Here is a 12389-nt window from a genome sequence, read left to right as displayed (position 1 = left end):
CTCTTCTCCCTTACAGGAAAAGACAAATAACCAAGCCTCCACACTGAGCTATCAGCCAAGAAAAGACCTAAAAAGTCCTTTAGTGAATAGATGAGGAAGATCCTGGAGGTAAAAAAAAAAAGAGGTGTCAACCCCTGACTCACTCCAGGCACTGTTTTCTGAGGACACTTGCCTGGAAGTGGCATCTCTACAGTGCATTCAGGCAGTGTGGTTGAGAGAGGCAGAAAGGTCTCCCGAGACAGCTCTGAGGGAAACTTGCCTGGACACAACACAGCAGTACAACATGGTCAGTCGGACCTGCCTCTCCTCCAGGCTCTGGACTCCCAGCACAATGCTGAGGCTATACCACCTCCAGCACCTAACCTCGTATTTCTGCTCCACACCACAGCGGCTTGCACCAAGCCAGCACCGTGATCGCTAACACAGCAAAGCCTAGGCTTTCTCCTTCCCCTTCATGCTGTCCCGTTCTGCTAAGGTAACTCCTGTGCAAGCAAGACAGAAGAAGATCAGAGCAAACTCAGGGGTATCCTCAAGTACAACACCCAGAGCCACCAAAATACTGCTGTATGCCCAGATGGTCAGACCTGGCTCTCCTTACTGGCTATCACAAGGTCACTGTCCTTTGAGTTTGACTGGTGTGCCAAAACCCCTGAAACTGCGCCTGTCATTTATAGCACCTTGTCTCAGATGACTCTCACATGTTTTTATAAACTTTAGTAAATGAGTGTATAAATCACTCTGTCCACCATCGAAGTACTGCCACCTCTGGGACGATACACAGCAACTGCTGTAGAATCAGACCACAGCTCTATGCCACAGATTAGGGCAATAAAACATGCTGCATGAGGCAAATGAAAGGGTTGGAGGGGGGAGATGGCGGAGAGCATTTTGTAGTTATAATTACCTGAGTATAAATTTGGCTGAAGAGGGTACTGTGTTTAACACTTGCATATCTGCAAAGCAAAGCAGTCTTCCACCGCCTGTCAAAACAACCTGACTGGACCATTCTCCAAGTGTTGGCCCTCTAAAGCCCTTCCTTTCTGAAAATGGCAAAGCACCTTGATAAGAGCAAAGCTGATGTGCTGAGCACAAGCAATAACCTAATCAAATTTCTTAGCAACTGACTTGATAACTAACTGTGAGCCTGTAGCTGCTATGCCCCCTCCCTTCCTCTTCTCTGCATGACAACTGAATATAGCATCTATATATTCCCAAGTTTTAAAATAGTTTCTGCTCCCTTAACTTGCAAACCATTCACATAGATCTTATTTTCTAGGCTAAAAGTAGGTAATTACAGTCACTAAGGGGACTGAACTGCTGCATCCTTTTCCTTATTCTGGGATGGGCTCCTTGAGCAGTGCATTGCGTCCCCCTCCCCACTCCCCAAATCACAAACTGTTTATAATAGGAAACCTTTTGAAGGATGGGACTGCATAGATTAAACCTATGAATTTCCCAGTATCAAGGACAGCAGGGGCATAGTTATCCTTCTCTCCCTCTTACCCTTGGCCATAGTCATATACGGATCACGTAAAGCTAAACGTGAAAACTAGTAAAGTAAGGGGGAGTGATTTGAAAGGTACTTCCAATCAATATATGACATTAAACAGCATGGTTTGGGATAAGGCACCAATTTGGGTTGAGGCACCACACAGGCTGTGTACAGTGTTGACCTGCAAAAATCATTCATTTATTTTGAGTGGCCGTCTCTCTACATCAAGTTTTAACTTCTCAGCCACAAGCTTACCTAGCTCCACAACCTCTCCTAGATATTGCAAAAGCTGAAATTATTAGCAAAATCTTCCTGTTAGAGAACCAAGAGAGTCAGGCATTACCTGTCTGAACTGGATTATTATTGAAATACTGCTAATAGTGAGTGACAGCTCAGACAGACCATATACAAAATCAGGTCCATTTAGTTCTCTAGCTCAGATCAGGAGCACACTCACATGCAAGTCTCTTGCACTGGTTCACACTACAGCCTCCAAGTGCAGAGCGAGGGCTCCTTTAACTGGAACTAAACCAGAAAGTTGGTCCAACTGCTAAGAGGAATTTGGTACATGGGGCCAGACTCAAACTAACCCAAAAAAACCTCCTGAGGTGTGTACAGTGTGGACCCAACAGCCCTCACTACCAACTGTGCTAATGACAAATCCATGTCAATAGGAGCACACGACCTGTTAACGTAGACGTAGCCATATACATGGCCTCGCTATATGAAATGTCTGTAAGCAATCAGCCACTTAATGACTGCTTGCAGTCAGCTTTCTATGCTGTTACATGGAAGAGTTTACTAATTCATATCCCCATCTACAGACAGATATGAATGACATCGTGTACCTATCCTGCTGGATACCTCTCCCAGCAATTTCACTTTGGTTTCTTAGGCTGTCAGTTTTCAGGAACTGGTGAGGAGATGAACCATATTTTCCTTAGGGCTGCATAATAGTGGTTTCTATGTGCAACTCTGCCACCAGTATTAACCAGTAAACTGCACGTACTCCAGGCCGAGCTGCACTTTCACATCTTTGCAGGCCCTAAGGAAGGCAGTTGAACTCGCCGGACACAAGGGCATAATTAGGTCTGCCGTATTTGAATGAAACAAGTAAATATGCTCCAGCTGGAGTGTTGTAGAGCTAATAACCTAAGAATATAACCCAAGCCCTATAGGTTAGAGCATTACACATCAATGGTTTCATTGTATAGAGTTAACTCACACCAGAGGTATGAAGCATGCACCGAGAAAAAGCTCCGCGGATCAGATTGCGTAGTCCTAACCTCCGCTGCTGTCGTCCATCTGCACCCTCAGAGCAAAAGCAATCTTAGAGGGAGAACCACCATGCTCAGAACCTCATCATGCAAGACAAAAGATGACATTTTCTGTGTAAATAAATCCTGGCTTTTATGTTTACACAAGCAAAAGGAGGGAAATGGTCGCTTTTGAACGGGCACACTTCGCATAGTCGAGAATTTTCTATTACCAGCAAAGCAGAAAATTATACAACTCTTTTCTTGTTCTGTAAGTGCAACACAGAGGATGGAATGCATAAAAACTATGAAACTCCCAAAACTGTATAGTTAAGGCTTTCAGCGTGCAAATCCAGCAGCTAAAGTCCTGCAAGACAGCCATGCCTGGTGTCATTTTATTCCTGTTAGCCTCGTGATCCATTATAAAAGTGTTCATGAAAAGAAAAAGACCCTCAGTCTGAATTCTCATAAGTAACAACTTGTGCAGAGAGTGCAGGGTGTAAGAATGGCTGCTGCATGGTCTGCTAGATATACAAAATATTGTCAATGGTTATCCAGGAAACATAAATGCCCTTGGTAAATACAGATAGTGAGGGAGAAGTCATTTGAACACAGTATAAGAGAATTAGATATTGTGATTTTTTTGAAGCATACACATATATTCTGCTGCTGAAGAAAAAAAAAAAGCAGCATGAGTATTTAAAGCAAAACCTTCCAGTTTATAGTTCATAAGAAAGTTGTTTATGTCCTTACAAACATCAGTAAATAAAATTGACCACAAAACGAATAAAAGTATCTGGACAAGAGGCAAATAATAGAAATGTGTAGTTTTAGAGTCTGATGACAGCGGGTTTATTTCAATAACGTAAAATATTTTGTAAAGGTTAACCTTTCACTATGACCAAAAGTTTCTGGCCCATCTCTTCAGTTGCTGTAAAGTGACATTATTTAAGAGTTTCCAAAAAAAACCCTAACCAATATAGATTAATTTTGAAATTTTGGCTGAAAATATTAATAAAATATACATACATACATGACTGAGACAAGTAGGGGTCATTCAGGTGCCACCGTGGCATGACGACATTCACATTGCCTTGCTCCCTGCACAAAGCCCCACACCAGCAAATCATACTCACGTGTTTTGCTGAGAACTCATCAACCTCCTGAAGCACCTTCTCCTGGCACTCTGGGTTGGTGGCTAGTAAGTACGTGGCAAAGGAGAGCGTGCTGGTGGTGGTCTCGTACCCAGCGATCAGGAACAGGAAAGCTTGGCCTGCTATCTCATCCTCCGTTAATGTCTTCTGAACCTTTTCAGGTGTGGCCCTGCCAGCAACAGGCACCTCGTTCTGTCTGGAAGCAGCAGATGGACTGATCACATCCAAACACCCGGCTGCCAGGGAGTCAGCTGAGTCGCGAGAGTCGAGCATCCACTGAAGAAAATCTCTGCGTCTCTGCAGAGTAGAGGATGAGAAGAAGTACAAAGAATGGGTCACAGAGAAATGCCTTTACCCATGGGGGATGGAAGGAGAGAGCTGTTTTATTCCTATACTCTGTCATTCCTATATGGCCCACTTGGCTCCCACAGAATGGCCACCGAACAAGGAGACTTCTTTAAATCAGCTAGAAATGCCTTCACTAAGAGCTGGTCACTGCTTTCTTCCCAGTGGGATGAGACTGATCTGCCCCCAGTATATAACAGGTACATATTTTCAGAGGTTTGCTTGTGGCCAGCTCCACACAGAGATTCTTTCACCTTCAGGGTGAGTTCCTGGCATTTGCTGGAAGTAAGAGGATTGACATAGTCAATTCACAGTCCCATGTGCACCTGCCAAGAGGAGGTGGGAGAACTCGTGCTTGGAGGAGTTGGCCCATCCGCTCCGAGGCACCTTCCTCACTTGTTCACGTGGTCCAAAGCATAAAAGTCACCATCTAGGGTTTAGGGTTGCATCTACAATAATTTCTACGCCAGCTTAACAAGACAGGACTAGAAACTGATCTCAGTAAACTGGTACATCTTTTTATGACAAAGTAGTTATGAATGCTTGTACCAACATAGCATTTTTTAATTTTTTTTTTTGTAAACATATTTGCAGAAACACATTACAACAGTAAGCATTCCTCTACCATAAAACCTGTTTAGGTGGCTTGTCTTTGCAAAATACTCAGGGTGAGTTCCTGGCATTTGCTGGAAGTAAGAGGATTGACATAGTCAATTCACAGTCCCATGTGCACCTGCCAAGAGGAGGTGGGAGAACTCGTGCTTGGAGGAGTTGGCCCATCCGCTCCGAGGCACCTTCCTCACTTGTTCACGTGGTCCAAAGCATGAAAGTCACCATCTAGGGTTTAGGGTTGCATCTACAATAATTTCTACGCCAGCTTAACAAGACAGGACTAGAAACTGATCTCAGTAAACTGGTACATCTTTTTATGAGAAAGTAGTTATGAATGCTTGTACCAACATAGCATTTTTTAATTTTTTTTTTGTAAACATATTTGCAGAAACACATTACAACAGTAAGCATTCCTCTACCATAAAACCTGTTTAGGTGGCTTGTCTTTGCAAAATACTCACTGAATGATTCTACTGTTATGAAAACGTGCTTTCTTTCACGCTAGTTTCTGACAGAAAAACTCTAATAAACAGACCTATGGACAAGAGTGAGTTGATTCCAAACCAGTCTGGGCAGCAAGCTTGATTAGGCTTTGAAATATAACCCAAAAGGTTTGAATTGACTTTTGGGAGTGGGCATAATAGAATTGTGCTGAACCTATGCCATAAGGCTATGTGATTGATTTTCAATTCCTCAAATACCAACAGAATACATGATAGCTCAAGGACTTAGAAGTGACTGCAGTGCCAGAACATGACAACTTGTGCAGCGGGATGGACAAAAGAAGGGACCAAGTTTTTCTCCAGAAGAAAAAAATGCTGTAAAGCTGCATTTATCTGTTAAAAAGAAATCATTTGAATGATTTCTTGGATCTGATGACTGAGAGATAAAGTAGAAAAAAGAAAAGCCAGAGAAAAGGACAGGCAAACAAGATAAGAGTAAGGAAGGACTAATTAATTACAAATGTCAAAGGACTTAATCAGATTTTTTTTTTCCACATGGCATGGGAAAAGAGAGCAGTGAGACAACAAAAGAGGAGAAATACTTAGTGTCCTGTGCTTAGCTCTGCTGCCAACAAGCTGTTCTGAGTGATCTACAGGCAGAGAGGAATAGTTATTTTGAGGTTTTGGTAATACGTGGGGTTGGCGCACTGCCTCTTTAACAGCTCCTTCCCCCTACCCCACAGAACCTTTTCATTTTCCATGAGTACATTACACAGCTTGTATCCATGACCACAGTGCATCTTGCACCCCAGTACACCCAAAAATCGATGCTCCAGATAGTAGCCAGTGCTGGTCACTGCATGCTGAAGGACTCTACAAATTGGCCAGGCAACCTGCATTACCTCCAAGGCACAGGATACATGCTTTTTCCCCAGTAAGTGAAGGCACACAAAGCAACATTATACACGTTGTGCTCAGCGAAGGAGCTCCAGCTCTAAAAATACTTCCTTATGCCTAGACTTAAGCACAATGTCCATATTCACATTGGCCATGCTTCCTTGGTCTTCCTTGGTGAAAAGTTGCAACTGCCCTGCCCAGTCATCCTCCTCCAGCATAATAGGATACCTCTGCTCTTTTATGTTCCTCTAGACTGGAGGAAGCAAGACTTTACGCGTACTTCAGCTCTGCATAGCTAAAAATCTCATTTAACTTTTCCAGGAAGGGCTTTATTCACATGCTGGGAGTCCATGTATTGCACAACTCAGAGTGCAATGCTTCGGCATAGCCTATGCTTCAGGGATTTTCCTGGTACATGTATTTGGGTTAGGACATTTTTTAAATTAAAAAAACCCCTGGAACAGTCTAGTTCCAATGTGTTCATTAGTGTGTGGATAAACTGGTCCAGTATAGTAATGAACTGCATCTGTAGAGATACTGCCTTTTATCCATAACACTAGTCATCATCCCCTAAACTACCTTTATAACATAAAAATGTATAATTACATTCATATTTAGTGGAGTGGGAACACTGTAACATACTACAGTTCAAATGGTACAACATTTGGTATGGTTCTGCATTCATCCTTCTCTAGCTGTGAATTTTCTTGTAAACAACCCCATTGCTCTCTGAGGGTTTGCAGTTCCCAGTCATGAGCTGTTAGCTGAGTCTGGTCTTATATTTAGACAATATACTCTCTGGAGACCCTATAAGATGTTTCTCCAGCCTTAGACAAAATCAGGTCCTGGCCTTATACAAAGCATCTGGTTATTGCTACGATAGTAAAGTAATAATCATAATGACTAGTGAATAAAATTTCATTCATGAGAATTTTTGCTGAAAGCAAACTTAATGAATGCTAGCACAAGTCAATATTCCCAAGAATGTGCTCTGAAATGCCTCTGTGGCCATTTTGAGGAGCTCTTTTTATTACTCACACAATATATTTGGTTGGGAATTTAAAAGCTTGTCTTGTTGCAGAATCTGTTTATAAGGTCACCCTATCGAGAAACAACCAGATACTCTATCTGTGCCATGTAATTTGTTCACAGGTGAGCAGGGGTTGCTACGAGCAATGGCTTCAATCCTTACAAAAACAACATTAATTTGTAAAAACTACTTAAATAATAGTGAGGGAAAAAAGTACAAAATTAGAAAGATGCAAGCTTTTTTCAGGATAATTCTACACAGTGGAAGGAGCTATATTTTAGCAAAGCTTCTCTTCCTTATGGTTCATTCTACTTCACTTTAGGCATCAGTATAGAATGCAACATAAAAAATTGTCATCAACCCAAGCGAGAGAAAAGATTTCCAGGGTTATAACCAGTCATAATGAAACATATTTTTTCTTCCGCGCCATCAGGATGGAAGAATCACTCTGACTCAAAACCCTAACAATGGCAATAGAGGCAAATGCTAGCATAAAACTAAATATAATTGGATTGTTAAGTGGTGGAAATGAGGAAAAGGTATCTCATGAAAATTCACGGAGGTTTTCTCTGCTTTGGTTGACAGCAGAAAAAAAAAAAAAAAAAGGCATTTTTTTCAGTTTGACAACAGAGCAGGTACAGACAGTGTCGCTTCACGGAAAACATTCTCTGGTCGTCACATACAGCTGCTGGCTTCCTTTTTCCATTGGGGACATTTGTTTGATTTTCCTCACAAAAAGCAGAAGCCCATAATAGCCTCAATCCTGTCCTCTGACACTTGCATAGTTATGTTACAATGGCCTCAGAAACAAGTTCCCGCTTCAAAAGAACGGCGTGTCAGTGCAACGGACTCTTGTTTTGTCCCCTTATAACACAGAGCCTATCATTAAGCCAATGAAAATTGAATGGAAAGCTACTATTTGAAAAAAATCTAATTTGAATGCAGTATGGGACGGGGTGCATGTCTAACTTGGTGGTGACACAGACATCCCCTTTGAAATATAAAATAAGACAAGCCCCGCTTTCAGCTTCCCCAAGATAGACACCTTGCAATATATTTCCTGACACCAGTGTTCTGGGCCATATCATTTCTCTCATTAGTCTCCTTAAACATCACCTGGCCATGCAGAGAAATCATTCTGCAGAGAACCGTAACGAGCTATGTGCTAGACACTGGAAGAATAGATGTGTGCTATACTGGGGAAGGCCAATCCGGCAGTATCTATCACCCCTCCTCAAATCACTGCTTTTAAGTTTTGCAACTGTCAGAAGAAGAGAGATATATCGCTCACATGCATGATGTATCATGACTTGTCTCACAGGAGGCCAGGGTCATGGGGGGGTGGCGGATGTCTCCAGCTCTTTCCATCCTAAACAGGGAACTGTGTTTTCATATCTTAAGACTGACACACAGGTTGGCCTTTTGGCAAATTCACTGCTGCTTTAGGGATGCAGGGGACCCTTGGGTTACGCTTTTGGTAGAGACTGAGCCATTCGACTTCTCTGTAAGGTGAAGTCAAAAATTACTGAAGGAAAACTACCAAATGTCTATCAGTTGGAATTTTTGTTCCCAATGTTGCGATTTCGGTAGTGTTTTCTGCAAATTATACTCAAATTTTGCCCCACTCTGATAGTTCAGCTCCCCATTTTGAGTTCAAAAGAGCCCAGGACTACAAAAAGCAACTTAAAGATGAATCAAGGAATCAAATCAGAAAACATAATTGGTTGGTATTCCGTAAAGCACTTGCTGTGGTGCAAGTCATACAAATGTGATGCTGCTAATATAACACCACTCACAATAAACTGTGCAGACCCCCCTAGCCTTTCTCAGATGCTCTGATGGCAGCTCAAAAAAGCAGAAGCTAAGCTTCAGAATCCTCATCAGGTAGAAAGCTCACATCTCACGTTATTTCAGTTTCCTACAAATATACAAACACTGTTATATTAGTTTATATCCATGTCCCTTTTTGTAAGTTCGGTTTAACAACCATCTTTCTTGGTGAGACAAACCTGTGCCACCCTGAAATTATCAGTAAAGCACTGCAGTAGCTACCCAGATCCTTTTGAAAAAGAAGCACAAAATGCAGTCCCGCTAAAACTATCATTTTGCCAAACTGCTTTGACAAGATCAAATTCAACCCCTCCCTAACACTTGCAGGTTTCCTTTGGTTTCTCAGTGAAATATCAAAAAAGCCAGTCTCTCTGCCAACACATCCAGTCCCAAAACATTTCAGAGAAATGGTCCTTTTGCCTTGCGCTTGAACCCAGATGCTGGAATTAACTGGGAAGCCAGAGCCTTCAAAATTGTGCATCTGAAGGTTGAGGGCACGGTGCTTTTGTGGGTGGTGCCCAGCTCTGGAAGGCCCTGGAGCCTGCGGAACTGCAGGGTACAGACGTTGTTTGAGAGCGGCTGGGAGGCTTTCAGTCTGGCAGAAAAAAAAAACTCTTTTGTTTGAATTTGTTAACGTCAGCTGTTGAAACCACGGCAATGTTTTTATTGTAAATGGGCTGAATGTCTGAGGGCAGGTATGTCTTACAAAGCAATATAACTAGCGTTAAAAACCTGAGTAAATGTAAAGCAGAAAAAAAAAAATATATTCACTGAGTGCACACTTGGAAAGTGGAGCCGCCTTTTGCCAGCATGGACTGATCTTAACATTTGCAGTGAAACCCCAGACTGAGAAGATGTTGTATAACTCCGGACTTGTTCTGATATTTTCATATATTATCACCACTAAACTCCTATGCAAGTTTCTGGCAGTAGTTCACAGAAATGAGGGAGCACTGTGAGTATTCTGTGACACCGCTTTTGATGTCAGAAGCCACAGCAACGCCTTCGCTTTCTACTTGAAAGGAAAAAGAAGTGTCCCTACAATAATGTTGAAAAAACACTACGTGAAATGCTGAGCAGGCCCAGAAGGCGCAGGTAAGTCAGCAAATTGATGAAAGCACCTGAGCGTGGAAAGTATGAAACACAGTAACAAAACATATCTTCTATGTATGACCAATGTTCTTTTAAAAAATAAAAATAAAAAACCGAGAGTGAGTGTAAATTCAAGTAGGACATAGATTTTATTGGCTGAGTTTGCCATTAAATCTGCAGAGTGGCTGATATGAATTACTGGTTAAAGCATGGACCTTCACAGAAGCTGGGATGCTTAAAGCTGCACTCCCTTTTTTGCCTTTAAAACACAGTTATAGCTGGTGCAGCTTCTCCATCTGTAAAATCGGTACAACATGCATCAAATCTTAAAAAACCCCATGAGGAAAAGATAATGATGATCTCAGAAAACCCTTTAAGACCTGGGATGAAAACAGATTTATACAGACTCAAAGAGTTTAAGGCAAAAGCACCATCACATGGGGGAAAGAGGCCTGGAAGGAACTCGGCAAGTTATCTACTCCATCCCCTTGCCGCGAGGCAGCATCAGCCAAACCAGCACTGACAGCTGTTTGTCTAACCTATTCTTAAAAACCCAGCCAAACTCCAGCTTCCCACAGCCTTCCCAGGCAGTCCACCCCAGCACTGAACCATTTTCATCACTGGAGAGGTTTTTCCTCCTCCAGTAAGTCTCTGCAGATATTGCAAATCATTAGATTTCATCCAGCTACACCCATAACGTCTGGGACTCCACAACCTGTACTTGTATACGTCTCTCTCTGTCTCTCCATATATTAATTCAGTAGGTCTTTAACAAAGCATGCTGATAGCAGAAAAATCATACTGCTGAAAAATACAAAACTATTTTCACATGGTAGTGCCTCTGTTCATGAGGTGAGGGAGAGGAGTGCTCAGGTACTGCTGGTTTCTTCCTCAAAAACGTTGCGCTTCTCTGACCTTCAAAATGCAAAATTAAAGTAAGAGTGTTGGTAATCTGAAGAGGCATGGGCAAGCCTAATTCAACCTGAAAATAAAGCTGGAGGGGAATTCTTAAAAACAAGATTTTGTTAGGGAGCCACCTCCCTTCAGCTTAAACTGCTGCAAGTGGCACTAAAGGGCTCACATCTTGAAAGACAACAGCCTCCTACTCGAGATGTTCCCACACAGTCCAGGGATGAAAATAAACTTGAATTTCAGATCTAATTGTTTCTGTTTCTAGTGGAGACAAGTTTAACATAGCTCTTTATGGCTCTTGTAGGAGGAAGCTGTTTTTAATGTGTGTGGACCTGTTGACTGTGAGCTGCAAAGATCCAAGCTGGAGGCCTAACTTGGCTGAAGTTATATGTAGGATGAAGAGATGCTACGATTATGGGAGAGAGAAAATAAGGCACACAACTATTTAATTTTTTTCTTCAATTATGTGGGACCACAGGGAAACCTATGGCTTGCCTACAGAGCTGGAAACCCTTCCAGTAGTTCTTCAGTGTAAAACCAAGGGGTTGCCTGCAGCCTGGTCCATTCACAACCCTAATGAACTGACCCTTGTCTCTGACTCTGGAGATTTTTCTTCCAGTACCAGGCTGAGCAGAATGAGCTGGGTGTCTAAGAGAGCATTGAGTTTCTCCATGAAATTCAGTCTAATGACAAACAACCATCATGCACTTTGTGGCAGCTGGTTGGCGTCTCTGCCGCATTGGGCTGGCAGCCTCAGCCCAGAGCACAGCACAACAGCATAACCACCGCAGCTCCCTCCATCGCATGCGCACATGGGGAAGGCTCAGAATTCAGCCCAAAATGCAATGGCTAGAGAGTCTCATCCAGCTTTCCCAATCCCTGCATAATGGCGAGCAAGAGACACTGGTTGCAAATAACAGTGGACTGCAACCTCCTTATTCTGTATTTGCAAAACATTTAGGATAACACCACCCTGATAACGACGCCTGCCATTATCAGAGTACAAACAATAAATATTGGATCTGTGTGTGGTAGCTGAGCTTCTCCTGCCCCACACATGTTTTGCTGCTTGGAGGTGGAAGAGTGAGGTTATCAGAATACACAGTGGGCAAATAGAGCAAGAGAAGAAATAACTGGGTGCTGGGGAAGAAGAACAGCTTGGGCCAGGCCCCTCCATGCACGCCAGCGTGTGGAACAGGCACTGACTCCCAAATCAGCAGCGAGCTGCTGCATGTTGTATGCACGCATCTTCTCCCAAGCTTATCTGGGCCTCCCAGCAAAGCACCCAACTCCCCGCTGCCGGCCCCCCCCCCCCCCTCCCTTCCA

The 12389-nt window shown here is 42.8% G+C and overlaps 1 protein-coding gene across 1 annotated transcript in view; it reads right to left on the bottom strand.

The window, feature by feature from the left end:
* TBXAS1 (thromboxane A synthase 1) overlaps positions 1-12389 on the bottom strand; it is a 252009-nt gene that overhangs the window by 65658 nt on the left and 173962 nt on the right. The window contains exon 10 of the mRNA XM_009649239.2: positions 3885-4199. Coding sequence (XP_009647534.1) covers positions 3885-4199 — 315 coding nt within the window. The remainder of the gene's footprint in view (positions 1-3884; positions 4200-12389) is intronic.

This window comes from Egretta garzetta, unplaced genomic scaffold (genome assembly GCF_000687185.1).
Source record: "Egretta garzetta isolate BGI_Z169 unplaced genomic scaffold, ASM68718v1 scaffold321, whole genome shotgun sequence".
Classification (NCBI taxonomy): domain Eukaryota; kingdom Metazoa; phylum Chordata; class Aves; order Pelecaniformes; family Ardeidae; genus Egretta; species Egretta garzetta.
The sequence above is the reverse complement of the archived record's forward strand: the minus strand, read 5'-3'. Positions and strand labels throughout refer to the sequence as shown.